The sequence below is a fragment of the Antrostomus carolinensis genome, unplaced genomic scaffold (genome assembly GCF_000700745.2).
Source record: "Antrostomus carolinensis isolate BGI_N321 unplaced genomic scaffold, ASM70074v2 scaffold30216, whole genome shotgun sequence".
NCBI lineage: Eukaryota > Metazoa > Chordata > Aves > Caprimulgiformes > Caprimulgidae > Antrostomus > Antrostomus carolinensis.
Genome location: NW_010323012.1, coordinates 25,832 through 37,827, shown reverse-complemented (window position 1 = coordinate 37,827; position 11,996 = coordinate 25,832). Strand labels below are relative to the sequence as shown.

Sequence of the window (11,996 nt, the reverse complement as noted above, 5' to 3'; positions counted from 1 at the left end):
TGTTCCTACCCATATCCCCTTCCACCCTTCAGCCCCAAGCACTGGGAAGCTCACGTTGGTGGAAGGAGATCCTCGGAGTTGGTCCAGCGCCTTCATTTCGCAGGGCCCAGAAAGGGAATATACCTACCACCAGCAGCTCTCCTCCGGGTGCCCCGTTCCTCTCCCTCCACTCCACTCCCCCAGCCCAGCCCCAGCAGTGGTACACGTGGCGAGCACATCTCGTCACCCACGGACGGCACGCTTGCTCTGCGCCCAGCACTGCAAGGGGAGCCACCTCGGCTTTAGAGAGCTCTCCTTGCCCAATGCAGAAGTGTCAGAGTGGCTGTCGTCTCTCAACACATCACAGAGCCTTAGACACCAGAGACTGGACTCGTGGCACATCTGGAGATTGGATGGGAGGTGGGAGATCTGAATGAGTTCCTGGCTATTTTAAAGTCTTTCTTTTTGCCCAAAGCATGGGTGGACGTTTCAGTAACACTGCTCAGAGCTCCCTCGCTCTGTCTTGCTGGTGTGTACGTAGGTGGTGTGAGTGTCTGTGCTTTGGGGAGGTGGTTAAGGGAGGCTTTTAATTAAAAAAACTTTAAAATCTAGCTGTGTATTTGAGCATTTCTTGCATTTCAGTAGACACCTGGTTTGGCATCAAAGGAGTAAGTGGAAGCCTTGTAAAACGAGACACCAGTCCAAACATCTGGCCCCTTCCCTTGGAATAAAAAAAGCAAGCAGAACCTAAACCTCAGCTGCTTTCGTTTGAGTTCGTGCCTGTTCTCCTGAACCTCCTCTCCTCCTAGTACGACTATCAAGCCAGAGCCAAATGCATTCACAAAGTGTGGGCAAGTCTCCTCAAGACCATGGTTGTTGGTTTGGTTGGGTGTTTGGTTTTGGTTTCTTTTGGATTGATTTTTTTTGGTGGTTGTTACTGTTGCTTTTTTTGGTTGGTTGTTTTTTTTCAGTTTGGTTTGCCTTTTTAAAGTGTTGGTTGGTTCGTTTGTGCTGGTTGAGATTTGTTCTTTTCGGACGGGAGGGAGAAGTGCCAATACAATCAAAGGCTCCTCCAACACTAATGCATTCACTGGCAGTACATCGGATGGGTCCCTACCTGTGACTGCACGTTGGCTCCAACCTGGGCCCCTTGGTAAGAATCCCCATTGAGAGACTGCACGCTCATGAACAAATCTCCAGAGTTTGACATGTTAAAAGAACTGGAAGAACCTGGAAAGGAAAGAGAGAGGCACCTGAATCACAGAAAGGAAAAAGATCCACCCCATGACTCTCAGCCAAGAGGAAGGAACAACATGCAAAGCAACCACAAAAACAAAACACACAGTCAGGTTAGTAGTATGAAGAACAGAGCAAGCAAAAAAAAAAAAAAGAAAAAAAAAAGATGCACTCTTGAGGTTATTCAAAGCCACACGTTGTTACAGCTCAATGCCAAGAACATTATTCAACAGCTCCTCAGCTGGAGGAAGGATTCTTCATGCTCTCGACCAAGACAAACAAAAGCCAGCCTGGAGGACTCAAATTTTTTCCTTCATTTCAGGACATCAAAATCCTTCAGGCAGCTTTGAAAATCTTGGCTGTTGGAGGTGTCCACCCAGCAGAGTGCACTGGAGAACAGAATTACCCAAACAAGCCTTGCTAACAAGAGCGGAAGCCTCGGCCCACACCACTGCTGTTTCCAAGAAGCTCAGATCAGGGTGGGTAAGTCTGTCCTGGGCTGCTCTCTGCAGGGTGAGCACATCCAGACACCATCCAGTTCCACAGCTGGAGCTCCCACTGAGCCATCAGGAGCTCTACAAGGGAGCAGTGTGTGGGGTTTGCCTTCAGGACATCAGGAATCCATCACTGGTGGGAATGGCAGCGCACCAGGAGCAAAGGCTTGGAAAAAAGTGAAGGCACCTGGGCTAGAATCCCAGTACCCATCCAGTTGGCAAGTGTCTTATGGGCCATGAGACAACGCAAGGGTGTCACAGCCCTTCTGAGAGGGCCAGCTGCCTCAGGAGAAGCAAATTCCCCACCGCATGCACCAGTCGCCAATGTTACACTAAAAAATGGTAACGATGAAGACAACTGGGTGGGATCAGGAAAAAATAAAAATAAAATAAAATAAAATTAAAGAAATCCCGCCTGTGCAGTAACAAAGCTTTCTGCTGCCAGCTTCAAAATATCTGAGCACCTCCTCAACTACTGACCGGGAGAAACAAACCCATCATGTAACTGGAAGGCGGGAGAGGAAGGAAGGGGGTTAAAAATAAATAAAAAGGCTTTATGGGATTATTTCAGAACTTGTCGTGCAGATCAGCGCGTTAAGTGTGAGACAGCTCAACGTGCAAGGTTTGGTTATATACATGACGTTAGCCTTGGAAAGGAGAGACTTCAGGGGCCCAGGTCAGCTACGCTTTCAGCTCCAACCCCAAATACACTCTCATCATCTCCACTGCCACTTCCAACTTGGAAGACTGGCAACCACAGTCCTGGTGGAGTTGCCCAACTATAGCTCATGCGTACGCTCTGAGAAACGCCTGGCAATCTCCCTCACTCTGCTGGAGAGGGAAGAAACACTCTGGACAGACCCCAGATCCAAGAAGGATCCTCTGAAGGAAGCCACCTTCAGAAAGATCAAGGAGCAGGTGGGAGGTCTATGCTGCAGACTTCATGTTCACTAAACTCTCTGTAGCTCTCTGCAACTGGTTCTTTTGTCAGGTGCTGGCAATTCTCAGAACTGAAGGAAAGCAGAAACATCACTCCTAGATACAACGCCCAAGACAGTCAGGAGACTCATCTTGATCACAGTGAGTCTTGGATCAGGACCCTCCCACCGGTGTCTGAAAAGAGCAGAGCCAGGAATAGCTCATTGTCTGCGTTGACTGTCAACCCTGCCCAACCTGTTCCAGAGAGCAATCCCACAGCGCTGCGCTGCGTAAAACAACCAGGACTAGTCAGAAGGCAGCTGTAGCCATCACCTCCTCTGCTCAGCTGGCAAAGGGCTCCTGTCACTTCCCGACCTCTCAGGTTATTTGCTATTTTAAAGGCAAAAAACCTACAGAAATGAACTGGCAGACTGGGGACAGCCCACCCTGACGCTGCTCAACTTTAAACATGAAGATGGGCACTTTTCACACACACAAAGGTGCTTCCTACTGGGTTTTCTAAACGATCGCTTTGACCAGCAGCATAAAAGGACAGGTTAGTAACAGGGCTTCGTACTCCTGTAGCAGCTGGGAACCAAAGGACTTTGCAGCTACTGCTCAGAAAAGGCAGAGAATATTCTCCCGTTCTCTTAAGGTGAGCAGAAACCTTTGAGATCACACAAATCATCAGTGGCAGAGCTGGGAAGAGGACTTGGGAATCCCTGAGCACCTGACAGGACACCACTACTGCTCTGCCCCTAGTAGAGCAACATTTCATCCCACCTCCCCGTACCAGAAGAAAATGATAACAATAATAACAAATAAAAATGCCATAAACTTAACCGATATTTTATTGAAACTTAACAAACCTGGCCGTAAAACTGAGACTGTGAGGGAGGAAATAAAAATAAACAAACAGCCACAAACTCTAGATCTGAAGAGTGCCGGTGTCTTGGAAATCATGAGGAGCACTGGAGATGTCACTTACAAGATATACACTGCTATTGGCACAGGGTATTTTTACAATATATGTGCATATCTAAACGGTAAATATGTCTTGCCGCTGTTGTGGATACCAAGATAAATATGCGCATACCAATGGCCCCGCATGTATGGATGCATTTGTATCAGAGGCGTAATTACAGAGAGCCCTTTGCTTCAGCGCCCCGCTGTCTACGTACCAGCCATGTATGAAAATCAGGATGGCCCAAAGTCTCAGAGACATGGCTAAGAGGGGCTGATGCACTGGGGTGAGAGAAGGGGCAGGAATGTGAAGAGCCCTGAAAATTAAGATTCTGGTATCCTCCATGGAGACAAGATCTTGTTCTTCTCAGTGATGCCCAATGGTAGGACAAGGGACAATGGGTGTGAGCTGGAACACAGGAGGTTCCGCTTAAACTTGAGAAAAAACTACTTTACAGTGAGGGTGACAGAGCACTGGAACAGGCTGCCCAGGGAGGGAGTGGAGTCTCCTTCTCTGGAGACATTCAAGACCCGCCTGGACCCCTTCCTGTGTGATCTCATTTAGGTTCCTGCTCCGGCAGTGGGATTGGACTGGATGATCTTTCGAGGTCCCTTCCAATCCCCAACATTCTGTGATTCTGTGATCTAGGAATATAAGGCAAATCCTTCCACCAGAGAAGGCTCCATCATAAACCTCCTCTGTTCCTCTGAAAGGCTCCATTGTGAACACACCAAAGGTTTTCGGTGGTAATAATTTGATCTGAGGCTCCTCAAGAACTGAGAGATAACAACTTGGAGCTTGTGAATCCAGGAGGGAAGGGCTCTTATCTTGGCATGGAAGTCCCCTGATGTCATTGTGTATAAACAAAAAAACCCCACAACACCAGAAAAACCAACACTTTTCATGACTTGTAGCAGTGTGAAACAGGGGTTCATCTTCAGCATCCAGACATCTTATCAAACCCAAGACCTATCAAGCACTAAGCCTTTGGGCTGAGTTTCCATCAGGGCACCAGCAGCTTTGGAAAGAGCAGTGGAAAAGCCCAAACAAGCTATGGTATGCAGATCTTACTGCTGGGTGAAAGCCTGCATCAAAACAATGCCCACAAAGAGATCTCTTCCACCCCTAACATTTCTGATGAGCAAAACCTACCTCAAGTCTGCCTTCAATTCAAAAATTCTCACAAGTTTGACTGCTGGTATCTCTTGCATCATTTCTCCAGCTCTTCAGTGTGCTTATTCTCTAGCTTCTCTAATAACTACTGTTTTGACAGTCTTCACTTCCATCTCAATTTTTCCAGGACCTCTAACAAATCCTTTTCTCTAAAGTATTCAACAATTCAAATGGCATCAAGAATCAACAAACATGATAATGGTGTTCATTGGAGATGAAATCAAGCCATCCTCACCTGCTGCTTCATAGCACCTACCACCAATGAGATCCAGCACACTGAACCACTGAAGTCAGCTTTGGTCCTGTGTATAAGACTCCTAGTTGAAGTCAACAGCAATGACATATAGACATTGAGAGCACAGGATTTATGCTCCCTGTAACTTTCCCTTGTGTTTCTAGCATGGCCATGGATGAGGGAAGAACCTGATGGGCTATGTAGCTCCTCAGCTGGATAAAGCCACCAAGTTTGATAGCAGGTCTAAAAGCCTGGGATGGCCCAGCAGGACATTTGTTCTTTTCCATTTGCCAACCAACACTCAAGAAAGTGAGACCAGGATCAGAACAGCCTCTCTGCTGAAGCAGGATCCTCTCCAGCACTGCGCTCTGGACAAGTCATTGCCACAAGTGGAGGAAGGCAGAGAAGATACAGCAATCAGGCCTGTGCCTGATGAAGTACATTTCCAGACAGCACAATCTCCTCCATCAGTGCCTCAGCAAGATGATTTTTTACAAAACAAAAGGGTGAGCAGGAAAAAAAAACAGCTCAGGACCATACTGGCTGCTCTGCATGGAAGATTTCACTGGATGTCATCACCTGTGTGTGGCCCTTGAGGACTCTGGTTGGCAAAAGGTTCTGTCCACATAAAATAGCTTTCATTTGCCATGTGGTTTTTGTGCTGAGGTTGTCCAGGCAATCAAAGTGAGGATGGGGAGTTGTTAGCCCAAATGAGCCAGACATCTCAGCTTATTTGAACATCTGGCTGATAAAGCCCAACTGTGTGTATTCAGGATGAAAAGGTGTTTGACATTCAGGCCTGGGTGACTGAGGATGGGGGACCCTGCTTTGAACGTGCCAGATGGTTAGACAGATGCAATCCTTGCCCTTGTCAATGTGTGGCCAATCTCTCTGACTGACTGTAGCCATTCACTGATCTCCAGTAACATGGGCATCTCTGCAGAGAACAGATGGGCCTGCATAGCCACCGCAGAAATGAATTTACCTCCTGTCCCAGGTCCCATCGCATCCAGTTCCACCTCCTCTTCCAGCATCATGGCCCTTGAGGGACCACATTGCTGGTCACTTCTTTCTCATGACCTACTCTCTTTCTTCCCACATGCCCTACAAGGTATTTAAACCAGAAGGTCCTAAAAATTCCCTGCAAATCTATCCTTTGTTCAGGTTCTTTCCTCACTGAAGTCTCAGCCAATGATCTAAAACCAGAAAAAAGTCCATGGTAGAAAAGACATCATCCATCTCAGTTCTTCACCTCTTCATCCACTTTGACGTTCCACCCAGGGCAATTCATCACATCCAGATGGCTCATGGCCCTGGACACCATCCTCCAAACCTTTCACAGACAGGTATTTCAGACCTAGCATGTACAGGTGGGCTCCTTGCTGCTAGCACCTCCAGGACAACCTGAAGCAGGGGAGGTCATCCAACTTCAGATGTCCTCAGGACATAGGCCTTTGCCCCTTAATGTGACAATGCGGGGATGCTTGACTGAGCTGTTACATCCACATGGCTCAGCTGGGGAGATCTTAACCTGTGATGCCACTGTTGGAGAGAAAATCTTGAAGCCCTCACAGTTGTCTTCTCAGGAGAGGAGTACAAGGACATCCAAATCCACTATCTCTGCAAGCTGACCCAGAGACTACTGTGGTGTTGACAACGGGGCTCCCCTGCTGCTCTACCACTGCTGCAGCGTGCAGGTAGGGTGGTGGGACCTTGGCCAGGTTAGAAACACTTTGCTTCTACCAGAAGGATCTCCATAGCCTGTGAGCTCCCCTTGCACTGACATGCTGCTTCAGCACTGCTGCCACGTTAGGCACGTGGAAAGAGGTCAATGTTTCTGGAGTGCAGACAAGTGAGTCAGAAAGAGGACCCAGGAGCTCAAGTCTTGCACGTTAATAACAAGACTGTTTGTCCTTCCTTGAAAGCACAGTGTTATCCAGGGATTATCTCAGCTGTTTACTGCAGGGTACCGGCCAATTTATCTTTGAAACAGCTGTGTTACTGCCGGTGGGAAGGCGAAGAAGCAGCCCTGCAATGGAGCACTGTTTAACTGGGCAGGCACTGGGGAAAACCCGTTTAAACAATCTGAAGCTCTTCCCTTGCTATTCCATCCCTTTGGCTCTGACTCCAGTTTGAAGAAAGAGGAAAAGAAGGAAAGCTGTCTCTTAAGTCCAAGCTGATGTGGACTCCAGGGCAGCCTCACAGACAGTATCTCCCTCAACCCAGGCAATTCTGCTCTCTAGCCTCCAGCCTTTTCTACACCAGGGTTTTTAATGTCAAGAAACTCTCCTTGACCAGGTATTTTGAGTGAGCTGTTGGAAAGGATGACATTTTAAAAACTGCAGCTAAATCTTCAGCAGTTAGAACAATAGAAGGGAAAAAAATAAAGAATCAAACAAAATTCCTGCAAACCATCTGTCCCTGCAGAACTCTGCTGCATCCACCTGAGTCCTCAGAGCACCTCAGCCGAGCCAGAGCAGGTTGCACAGCTTGTTCACAGGCAGCCCTGGGCGAGGAGGAGGTGGGAGAGATGCCTCCCAGTAGTATTCCTGACCTGCAACCAAAAGCTGCAACATCTCTGCTCTAGGTTGCTCTAGGGGCAGAGCCTTGGCAAGTAACAAATCCCCTGGAAATCAAGAGGTTCTGTGTAGGGACTTCTCTCCACTGCCCAACTGAATAAGCCTTCTGCCACTTGCTTCTGTGCAAGCCATCCATAAGTCCCTGTGAGGTGTGGACAAGCTCCCCAGCACAGTGATTGACCACTGCTTACCACGTTAGCTCCTGGGTAACGGACTGACTTTGCCTTCCTGCTGGGGAGGTGGTTTGGGAGATCAGCCAGAGACCCACACTACTGGTTTCTCCCCTTGTTTGACCCCTGGCTCTTTACCTTCCACTCAAATCCTCCAGATCTGAGGGTGCTTCTGGAGTGTGATTCCTCTGATACCTGTCACAGGCAGGGTTGCGCTCACTCTAGAAGCATGTCCTGATAGCAACCAGCATTTGCATGGTGTACCACTGGTGGTCTACTTAACATCCAGCTTCTCCTGCTGCTCTTTGCAACCCCACTGTTTCCTTCCTCTTAGCCTACCTGATAACAGCAAGTTTCACATCCCGGTGAAAGGGAACCATGAGCAGACACCGAGCTCAAAGGCACAAGAGAGGCACATTCCCACTCTCCCTCCCACCCCTAAAAAGAAAACAGGCACACAGATATTTGCATGGATAAGGAAGTAGATGGCACCCATAAAATTCAGGTTTGGTTCTTTTTAAACAAATCCCAATTTTCCATTGCTCCTGGGAGCAGAGCACAACCAGCTGACCACAGCCCGGGATCATTTTTGGGTCGGTCGTACATGAACACGCATGAACTAAGCATCATTCTCTAGCAGAGGAGTTGAAATCTGGGCAAAGTGCTCTGTGCCTTTGACCCTCAAAACACACAAATGGAAACCACAGCAAATGGGCAGGAAAGGGGGAAAGGGAAGGGAACAACCCATGGATTTCCCTGGATCACGCTGACACAAAGGGAAAATAAAATTCACACAGGGCACACTCTTGCAGGTGATCCAGACACTGTCATGTCAGCAGTCAAAGGTAACCACAACAGAAAGAAAATCAAAGGATAAAAATCCACCCAAAGCAACCCCCCAAAATGGCATGAGGTAGGACATCCTAGAAATGCTGGGTTGTATCCATTAGGGCCACACTCATGCTTTCAGCCCCAGTGAAACAGAATCATTATGCAAAGACTTTTCTTCAATTTTTTTTTTCTCCCCACAAAGTGCAAGCAATCCCAGCATTCTTTTTTCAGATCATTTTTCTGATTGTGTGTTTACCATCCATGCATATAACCCATTAACACAGCACCATCAGTCACAAGGTCTGATCACATCGTTTTTCCAACAAAAAACAGAACAGGGAAAGGGAAGAGAAAAAAAAAAAGAAAAGAAAAGAGAAAATGGGGAGGGGGGAAAAGAAAATAAAGTTTTTCCCTCCACAAATCAACCCCTAAAACCAAACCCATCTCTCTTTTTTTAAGACCATAAAACTGAGCCAATCAAAACCAGAAAATAAAAAAAGGAAATAATCAAAAGGAGAAAACAAGAGAGAGATTAGAGGGAGGAAAGGAAACAAACAAAAAACCGAACATTAATGACCCAAAATAAAAAAAAAACCAAAAACTAACCAGCTGAATTGGGAGTTGAGGGTGAGTTAGCCTGGCTTCCATGGGCTGACACATTGGTAGCCGTGACAGCCGTTTTGGCAGCATAAATATTGGCTTCCTCTTGAAATTTACCTATGTTCTTCTTGTACCGGATTCTCTTATTTCCAAACCAGTTTGATACCTAGAGCGAGTTTAAGAGAAGACAAAGACGTTAACGTTTCAGCTCTGGCGAGTGCACCTGGGTGAGGAAGGTGGATTAGTTCAAGTTAAGCACTGCATATTCTTTTTTCTCCCCCCATTTTCCTAACCATGGAAGGAAGCACCTTCTACCTGTGCATGCCCCATCAAGCCCAGGAAAGGTGGTGGGACCCCCTTGGGAGGGCCGGGTTTGTGTGTATGTGTCTGGTTCCTCCATGGATGGGATGTCCACTAAGGCGACGCTCCACAGGAACTGCTAGACCCACCCCACAGAAATATCAGATGGGTTTAAAAAAGACTGAGAAAATCAAACGACTCTGAAATAGCACAATCTGAAAATGACTAGGTGCCATCTTGGAACTTCTTATTTATTCGCCTCCTCCTCGGTGTCCCTTTGACAGGGACAAATGCCCTGATTCCCAGATGTCCCTTCTCCTCCCTTTGGAGAAGCCAGTGTGGCTTTCAGGGAAAATATCCAAGGAATTTACCTGGCTGATAAACCAAATTGCCTTGATATCACTGAAGCTCTGGTTAGGTCAGAACTGGATGCTCTTCATCCAGCTGAACTCAGCTTTGTGTGGTTAAGCATGAGCCACGACATAAACCGGGAGCTTCAGGGGAAGGCTGGAGAGGCAGCACAGGGCTCATTGTAAGACCTAAGTTTGGTCCTAGGGAACAAGTGTGTCCTTTGGAAAGGGAGAGGAGGAGTTCTGTTGTGTTTGCCCAGAGACCACTATGGGTCTGATGTGTCTAAGTGCCTAGAAGTGTGATGAATGAGGCTAGTGGATTTATTTAAAAAAAAAAAAAATTTTTAAAGAAGCAGGCTGAACTTCTTCAGAAGTCTTGGGTGCACTCCATCAGGACCAATGGATTTATGGATGTCCAGATTGCTTAACTGATCCCTAACCCAGTCCTCACCAACCAAGACAAACTCCTCCTTTATCCTGACTTCCTCTGGGGCCTCAAGCGTCTGGGGCTCCCGAGGACAGTCTCCAGCAGTGTAGACAGAGACAAAGAGTGTAGACAGGTCCAAGCAGGTGATCCTCACAGGCTGTCAGGGTGATATCCTGGGATCAGGAGTATGAATGCATGAAAGAAACGTTGCTTGGACAACCTGCCAGGTGTTTAGATAAGTACCCCAAGGTTTTCATGTCAGAGGTTCAGCACAGCAATAGGAAACTCTGAAGTCTGTGGAATCAGGCTGTGATATCCAGCCAGAGCTGCTTCTCCAGGGAAAATGTCAGGGTAGCACCATGAACTCGGTGTTCACAAAATCCCACTCAGTACCCTGCTAATGAGAAACTTCTTCACTTGTGGGCACTATGTTATAGCAAACAATTTCAGAGAAGACATAAGAAATATTCAGCCTAGAGTTTGGCAAGCAGCTCTCAGCTTCTTCTTTGACAACACTGAACACAGTGAATCAAGGGAATGTCTTCCTATGTGCAGGTCTCTGAGAAGAAGACAACTAACTTCCAGCTGCTACTGACCTTGTTTGAGAAAGCTCATCAGGATGAAGAGGATGGGTAAACGCCGGAGGATACTGCAACTCTCCCAGAACAGCTCCAACACTTCTAGGATTGCTTGGAGCTGCAATTTTGAGCTAGCAGATCAAACTCTTTGATGGGATTCCAAGGGCATCCTCCCTTTGCTTGCCAGTGAACAACTACATCAGTGCCCAAGACACAGAAGACAATACTGGAAGTTCATCCTGGGAAGCTCATAATTTTTTCCTCATCTTAGGGAAATTGCTTTGGCTTGGGGGTTAATAACTGAAGCCTGTATTCTTTTATTCCTATGATGCTTTCTATCTGCAGTCCTCCTAGAGCATTCAGCAGCTTCTACACAGTAGCTGCTTCATCCACCAATTCACCTGCTACTGAACTGCACGTATCCAATCCTACACTGCTGCAGAGCAGAAAAAGAAAATGCAACCTGCAGAGACTCCGGGGAGGCAAAAGGCAGGAACCCAGATCAGCACCCAACCCAGGTCTGGGAGTGAATATTTAAATGGTACCAGAAGCACGAGCTGTTTGTGAGGAGCTCCATTTCCACTTCTGGGTCCAGTTTTCTCCTTCATGACAATGTGCTCCTTCATGATCTTCCCACTTGGCTACCCCTCTACAACAGCTCTTCTGGATTCAAATTGCTGGAGCTGGAGGGTGAACTCTGAGGGCCACAGGGAAGGAAGTCAAGATAAATGGCCACTACAATCCATTTTCAACTTAAAACTTGTGAAGCAAAGCACCTGCCGGCCCCAGTCAGCCCTTGAGTTAGATAAACTCTGCTCATGACTTGCACAGATTCATGCTGTCCCATGTTCCCACTTGGTCTCAGCAAAAAAAGAGACTTGGATGTGTGTTTGTTTTTACCTGCTTTGGACAAAGAAGGGAGGGAGATCCTGGAGACAAGCACAATGCAGCCTTGATACAGCATGGTTAAAAAATATCCTAAGTGCAGCATTTCTCCTGGGCATTTTCTCTTTGCGAGGGAGAAGTTGTAAGTGTGAACAGATGAATTAAAAGTGAGAGGGGAAGTGTCAGGACAGCTGTAGTTTTACTTAAGCCAATATGTGCTGTCTCCTGTAGGTAACTGGGCAGAATCTTCTAGCCCAGGGGATGCAATTGGAGTTGT

The 11,996-nt window shown here is 47.2% G+C and overlaps 1 protein-coding gene across 1 annotated transcript in view; it reads right to left on the bottom strand.

The window, feature by feature from the left end:
* Nucleotides 1-1,096: 1,096 nt before the first annotated feature.
* The window catches only part of LOC104526893 (pre-B-cell leukemia transcription factor 1), a gene marked incomplete at both ends in the record, with an annotated part of 16,450 nt that continues 5,550 nt past the window's right edge, over nucleotides 1,097-11,996 (bottom strand). Inside the window, 2 exons of the mRNA XM_010170470.1 lie at nucleotides 1,097-1,209; nucleotides 9,186-9,345. Of these exons, the coding sequence (XP_010168772.1) occupies nucleotides 1,097-1,209; nucleotides 9,186-9,345 (273 nt within the window). The remainder of the gene's footprint in view (nucleotides 1,210-9,185; nucleotides 9,346-11,996) is intronic.